General features: G+C 37.0%; 1 protein-coding gene across 3 annotated transcripts in view; it reads left to right on the top strand.

The window, feature by feature from the left end:
• The window catches only part of LOC109543971 (RYamide receptor), a 71502-nt gene that overhangs the window by 50439 nt on the left and 13425 nt on the right, over positions 1 to 7638 (top strand). For all 3 annotated transcript variants that reach the window (XM_019913930.2, XM_048668690.1, XM_019913931.2), the window contains exons 5-6: positions 2132 to 2200; positions 6836 to 7052. In XM_019913930.2, coding sequence (XP_019769489.2) covers positions 2132 to 2200; positions 6836 to 7052 — 286 coding nt within the window. The remainder of the gene's footprint in view (positions 1 to 2131; positions 2201 to 6835; positions 7053 to 7638) is intronic.

Here is a 7638-nt window from a genome sequence, read left to right on the forward strand (position 1 = left end):
GCAAGACTCGGAATAAAAATTAATAGCGAAAACACCAAAAGAGCTAAGACAGTGTACTTAAGGGGATTTAATAGAGAAATATATGCTTTATACACGCAGAAAGTTTCACAAAGAACGTCACTTTTAGAAATTTTTGGCAAATTTTGAAATGTGCCTTGCTGATTTTTAGTAGAGCGCGATTTCCAAGACTCGGAATAAAAATTAATAGCGAAAATACCAAAAGAGCTAAGACAGTGTACTTAAGGGTATTTAATAGAGAAATATATGCTTTAAATACCCAGAACGTTTAACAAAGAACGTCGCTTTTAGAAGTGTTTGGCAAATTTTGAAATGTGCCTTGCTGATTTTTAGTAGAGCGCGGTTTGCAAGACGGAATAAAAATTAATAGCGAAAACACCAAAAGAGCTTAGCAAGAGTGCTTAATGGAGCTAGGCAGATAAAAGTACGGTTTACATGCTGAAATTTTCTCTGAAACAATAGCATTTTCCTGCTATTGAATTTCTGCAAACACAATCAAAATAAATCGCTCAACCACTAAAAGAGGTAAAATCTCTTAATGGTTTTAGATAGGGCAAGAAAGAAGCATAGAAAATTGAGCAGTCGGCTCAAAAAACTTTGATTTGTGACCAAGCTTCACACAATTTACTGCTAATACTGCAGAAAACAAAATCCTTCTAGAACATAGTCGCGAACTGTATAAATCACCAGAATCTCTTATTGTCAAAGACAGGAACGTAATTCCTCACACACACACATATATTGTCTGGATTCAAATTTTCCAGCTCGCAGCGAACCTTTTTAGATTACACAGTGCGTGACAAATAGAACGAAACGTTTCACATTTTCCTTCTGGCTTGTCGTTAAAAGGAACATTGTTAACTTTTGCATTCTCTTTGAGCGTTTTCCCTCACGCCTTACAGACAATCGGCCTGTTTTCCCTGCAAAGGTGCGTTCACCGGGAAAACAAACCTGAACTCTGCATGTTTCAGGAAAATAGCAAAATGCTTGCTTAATATGGTTGAAAAATCCAAGTATTTTGCGGTCTTAGGGATGGCGCAGCTTCAATCACGCGAAATTAATAATGCATGAAGCATCAGCAGCAGCCAGCTTCTGAAAATGCAGATCTATTTTTAGGCGTGCAGCTTCGCAAAACATGCTCATTGTAACAGGAAGACGTTTTTCCTAATGATTCTGGTCGCAATGAGGAGATTCATCGTGCAAAGTCAGCTCGATACTACTCAAATTAATGAAGAAGTTGAGGGAAACATTCTTCGAAACCTTTAGTCAATTAAGTACAATTTCCCTTCAAAGGTGGGCTCGCTTAAGACAGGGATCGATCGCTCCAGTTTACGCCTTTGGAGTTGCAAAGCAAATATGTATTTTTGGATATTTACGTTTATACAGGGCGATGCAGCAGCGAGCAAAAAGTTGCAATCAATAATGCTAAATTGTTGCAAAAATTGACAAATCCACTCAAGAACGCATTATTTAGGTCAGAAAAAACATAGTCGTCACTGGTTTAGCAAAAAACGAATTGTACCGTTCTATTGCTGGTTCAATTGCTAACAAAAAAGCTCTCTTGATTTTTTTTGTATAAAGCCCCATTTTTGAGTAAAAAAATAAAAACCGTATTGAATCTTGGAATCCTCACACCAACAGTTATTTTAATCAGTTAGTTTGCGTACATCTGCAGATGGATGGAAACATTTATGCGAAGCGCCAGTTTTGATAAATATTTGCGTTTTCAATTTTCCAGCGAGTTTCGATTAATTTTCCTGCTGATTTAACCGGTAGCAAAGCGTGCGTTTGCTCCAAGAAAAGTTGGATCTTGTTTAAGATCTTGATGATTTTTTTTGTTGGTTGCAAAACTCGTTGATTTCCCATCGGGTATTTTTCAGGCGCGGGATTGAAGTGAAGGTTTTTTAAATTTTAATTAGTTTATGCGGTTTCCGCTCTTTTGTTTAACTAGTCCGGGCGATTTTAATGAATATTAAGTATCCACAGATATGCTTTATGCATGTTAATTTACGAAATACAGCAGTTTTTCAGCAGGTTTGGGACCTATGAGACTTTATCATCATGCTTATATAAAATGCACAAACTTCAGTAAAAATGTTTAATATTTTTGCAGATGATCAAGATGATGATCACCGTGGTGCTGGTCTTCACAATGTGTTGGCTGCCTTACAATCTTTACATGGTGAGTTTTATTAGAAGATTCACATAAGACCAGAATAAGCGGCCTTTAARTATTGTCAGCAACTTTACGATAGAGCGAACATCCGACCGGAAATTTGGAAAGCATTSAAAAACTCCGGGCTGCTTTGAAGCACTCGTTTTGAATACTTACACACCGTCACGTAAAAGCAGATTATTTTGCAAATATTCTTGAAGAGAAATCATGGAAAATACGCTCCATCCACAAAAGAGTTTTACTGCGAATTGCGAATAATTCCTGGTAAATTTGTTCGCTTTTCCAGCTGGAGCAATTTTGGGGTATTTCGACCGCAGCCTTTGTCCAGAAACTGGCTGATGAATACCAGAAGTGTAGAAAAAATAGGGTTTTATATAACAAAAAATTACTCAAAATTGAGACTAGTTGGCATAATTTTATTTGCTTGGTTTTATACAGGAGACATCGCTCTATTTGTTTTGTAAATGTGGATTAATTTGCAAAGTTGTACAAGTTTGGGGAATTTTTCAAGTTAAGGTATAAAGTTGCGTTTTTACTCCCATCAGGTTGGGCAGGGTTGATTTAAAAAAATATTCTCAAAACTTGCTTAGAGACTTTTTGTGGCATTTAATTTTAAAAATGTTGGCTTTTTTGGTCCTGCAACTGTCTATGTGCTCCCGGGTTTCTCAGATTTTCTGCAAAGTTTTACATTTGAGTTTTGTAACAGCAGATGTTATATCTTGAAGTTCTGCAGGTTCCTGTTTAGAAAATTCTCACTCAAAATTGGCTTTAGCCAGAAACTTCATTTTTATGCGGTTGAATAAAGAACATGTTGCTCCATTTGCCACATTCATGTGAAGTTCTTTGAAAAATCCGGCAATTTTTTGTATTTTTTGAAGTTTGAAGCATAAAATTCACATTATCAATCTCGAGGCGTTTGATTAAAAAATTCACCTACAAAAACTGGATAAAGCCAGGGATCCTTCTTTTACAGCAGCTAATGCAGAAATCATTGCTTCATTAGTTCTACAAGTTTTGATTTGTTTGCACTGTTCGCTGACTGCCTACAAGTTTTTAAATTTGAGATTTCTGAAACCTTCTGAATATGGGTCAGGTTTCCATTTGAAAAATCTTTACTCAAAAACCAGATTTCGTACGAAATTGCTTTAGACCTGGTTGAATAGAGGACTCGTTCCTCTATCAACAGAAGGAGTCTCGACTCTTTTGTCAAGTCATTTTGGACAATTTTTGAAAGTTGAAGCTCTAAATTCAAGCCCCTACTCTAATCGGTCACCCTGTGCATGCCAAGACGGTTAAACTGAAACTATACATTCAATTTTTGAGCATTTTTTAGCAGAAAAAAAGGTTTTATGTTCATCAATGGTGCACACTAGGGCTCTTTTTTCTTCTAGTTCTCTAGCGCTGCCCTGAAATCACTTTTCACTGAAATTTTCGTACAATTTCTACCAAATTTTCAATTCATTTAATAAAAATTCATCCGCAATTCCCTTTCGCCGATAAAACCAGCCAGCGAATTAGAATATTGGCAATTAATTAAATAAATGAACCATCGATGTTAAATCGCAAACTGCTGGTTGTTATAATAGCGTCCAAATCACCCTTCAAGCACTGGGAAATTTGGAAATTTTCGTACAATTGAAACGTGCAGGAAAATAGTCGTTTTTGCCAAATAATAAATATTGAAATATCTAATAGAACCTGCAATTTCCCCAAAACATCCCCAGTTCGTTATTGGGGGATATATTCAGATCTTCGGTGATATCCGTTAATGAGGAGGAATGCATTTCTCCGGATAAACGCTTTGTTAAAACGGACATTTTAGGGTGATATATGAGGCTTGTTCCATGTCGTCTGTCGACAATTTGCTGGTTTATGGCCATAATCGCAGTTAATTAAATAGGGAAATTGTTATTAACTACTGCCGCTATTTCGCTCATTTTTGCCTCGTTACTCATATTGCTTTCCCCACCAAAAATATCACAAAATTAATCTCAGCACACTAATTTCCTTGATTCTTTGCAGCGAAATCAGTTGGACTGGCGATTTATCGCCAGCACCGCTTAATACTCTAACAGACTAGAAAGGATAAATCTCCCAAAGGTCTGCATTCAAACAAATTCCCTTTCTACGGCAAATTTAAGGGCCGTATATTACCTGGTTGGGATGCCCTGGATTAGCTGTAAATTCAGTTTGATTATCGACTGTCTGCGCTCGAGTAAAACTCACCCTTGGTGAAGAAAAAGGGCAGCAGCCAGCAGCTCAAACCCTTTCCAAGCAATTGATTCAAATGAATGGCCGTCAAATTTGCAAATAATTGAAACAACCATTTAGCCAGCTGATAAAGTCCTTAGGGTAGTTTCATAACTTTATCATAAACGGTCCGTTGGCTAAGGGCTAAGGGTGCGATTAATTGAACTGTTCTGCTGTATTTGCGTGACCGGTAAATGACATCACTTTAGTCCGTTTTATTAATTAGACCGGCAGGAATTCCCTAAATGGGTTTTAGAGTGAATTGATTGAATGGAAGGCTTTAACTCCAAAGTCAATTTGTTGTGGTGGTTGCGATTTGCTCGCAAGAATTTTTGTAGCGAAATTTAAAAGAAGACACATTGATCTATTAGTGCTGTGAAGGATAGAATTTTCACAAAATTGCACAATCTTTGATCATTTTTCAAGTTGCAATTGCTATTCTTCTTGCAGGTCGGGCGGGTTTCAATTTAAAATTTGTCCGACAAAACTGAGATTAGCTAAAGGTCTCTTCACATCATTTAACAGCCAAATTTTTGCGATCTATGATTGTTGAGTTTCCAGTTTGACGCTTGAAACTACAAATTTTCTTTCATCAAGTCGGGCTGATTTGGTATTTTTAAATCTCTCAAAACTGTGAGCAGACAAGAGACTTTCTTTCCTACCATATAATAAAGACTTGTGTGCTTTGTTAATGCAGAATCTGTCGATTTGTCGGTTCTTTTTCTTGAATTTCTGCAATTTTTTTCATTTGAGACTGGAAGGTCCAATTTTTAACCCCAAGTTTGGTTTGAATTTAAAATTCCTTTCTCAAAATTGCGGGCAGCCGGAAAGTTTGTAGAAGAGTCTCAATGCGAGCGCATATTTGTACAGTTTCTGGCAATTTTTCGATTTTCCTGCGATTTTGCTGTTATCAAATGGTTCGGGTGAGGTTAAAAAATTCCCTTTTAAGACTCCGACTAGCCAAACAGCTTTTTTTCGTCCACCTTTTACAAGAAGCTTTTGCTTGATTAGTTGGGAAACCACCGATGTGTTCGCCAATTTCGGTGATTTTCTGCAACTTTCTATATTTGAGATTAGCAGTTCCAACGTGGAGCCCTTAGAGTTCAGCAGGTTTTTGCTTAAAAAATCAAAATTGAGACTAGCCAGGAAATTTGAATAGCTCATTTAATCGAGAATATGCACAAGGGTTTGTAAGCAAAATTTTACAGTTTTTGCAAAAGTTTCAAATTGAATGGGTTTGATTTAGAAAATTGTCTCTCAAACCTGAGACCTGCTGAGAGACTTTGCACCGTTTAGTACAGAAATATTAATTTGATTTGATGAAGGATTATCAGTTTGGATGCACTTTTCCCTGATTTTCTGCAAATTCTTTGATGTGAGACTTGAAGATCGACATTTCAGTTTCTGTTTAAAAAATTGTAATTCAAAATTGAGTCTTAGCAGGTAATTGCTTGCAATCTTATTTAATAGAGAACTCATAGCTCTATTATGTGTGTTTAAAAAATTCTAGAATTTTTGCAAAATTTATAAACATTAATGTATGAAACTGCCATTTTTGCGTTCCCTCAGGTGAGTGGGATTAATTCAATAATTTTCCTCCGGAGTCCGGATAAGCGACTCTCCTTTGAAGCATTTAACACAAAAAGTATTGCTTTATTAGTCTTCCAAGGATAGATTTGTTTGCTATTTTCCCCTGATTTTCTGCAGCTTTTTTTTGAGCCCTCAAAGTTTCGAAGGTTTATGTACTAAAAATCACAAAAAGATCACTCAAATTTGAGAACAACCAGTAAATTCTGTTTTGCATTTTTCGATGGAGGATTCTTAGATCTGCAATTTTTCAAGTCACCCGAATGAAATTGCATTTTTTCTTCAACAGCTTCGGCGGGTTTGATTTTAAAATTTCCTTCCCAAAGCTCAAATTACTTAAGAGGCTCTTTTCTGTTCTGTTAAATAAAGAAACCTTTCCTTTATAAATTCAATAACTGTCGCTTTGTTCGCCAGTTTTCCTGACTTCCTGCAGCTTATTTTATTGGTGATTCGTCATTCGACATTTTAGCCATAAAAGTTCGGAAGCTTGATGTTTACAAAAATGCCACGTAAAATTGAAAATAGCTCTAACATTATATTGTAACGCATTTAATAGGGAACACACAGCTCTATTCGATCTGTGAGTTTCAAGTTCCTCAAAGGATGCTACAATTTTTGGCAATTTTTCAGCTAATAGTCTCCTCCTTTTGCCGTTTAAAACCGACAAATCTCTTTTATTAGTTCTCTGACTGTCGATTTCTCCAGTTTGCCAGAAAGCAACTTTCTTTATAACTGACTAGAAGACACTTTGCTAATTTCTGCAATTTTTGGCAGCGTCTTACAATTGATCAATGAATTTTTCAGCTGTTTCAAGACCAGATTGGCATCGAACTAAAACCATACATCTACATATTATTCCACGGTTTGGCCATGTCGCACGCCTGCTACAACCCGATCATCTACTGCTACATGAACACCAGGTTCCGAGATGGGCTTTGTTTGATCTTCAAGACGCTGCCGTGTCTTAAGGGGTGCTACATGCGAAAATCGCGAGGATCGTCCGCCTTCCAGCATAACGCTTGTAAGTATTGCGCTCGGAAAATCTATGCAAATCACCTGAATTCAGCCCCTTTCGCCCCAGTTGTCTGTTCGAATCAAAAGGGCTTTAAAATGGAAGTATTTGCAGTGGATTATTCACCACCTGCAGCCCGTCTAAGGCTTAATTGGCCCCCATTGTCTCAAATTAAGTTTCAGAATTCTGAGCGATTTACAGCAAATCCCTCTTTCGCTCGGAATTTTCATATTATTCCCCCCATTGTCCATGGGTATAATAAATAGGGTGGCAACAATGCCGGCTAGATTTCCAATGAAACTCAATTCATGGATGACGACTTGCATTTATTTGCCTTAAGTTAAAGGCCTAGACAGAACAATGCCTTATGCCCGAATAGTGCACTAGAATAAGCTCATTATTCAAAACTCCTACTTGAGTGCTACAGAAGTTCACAAACTGGCCGAAGTTCTTTGAATAACTATCGGATTTATTGCAGTGAAGCCCTCAAATGCGTAACCTTCGCCCTAACTATTCCCATCCTTTGGTTAATTCCGGGCTTGATTTCTCAATAAGATTGAGTTAATATAGAGCTGGGACTTAAGTGATTTTTTTC

The sequence above is a fragment of the Dendroctonus ponderosae genome, unplaced genomic scaffold (assembly GCF_020466585.1).
Source record: "Dendroctonus ponderosae isolate FM_Combo_2020 unplaced genomic scaffold, Dpon_F_20191213v2 Dpon_F_20191213_7, whole genome shotgun sequence".
Taxonomy (NCBI): Eukaryota; Metazoa; Arthropoda; class Insecta; order Coleoptera; family Curculionidae; genus Dendroctonus; species Dendroctonus ponderosae.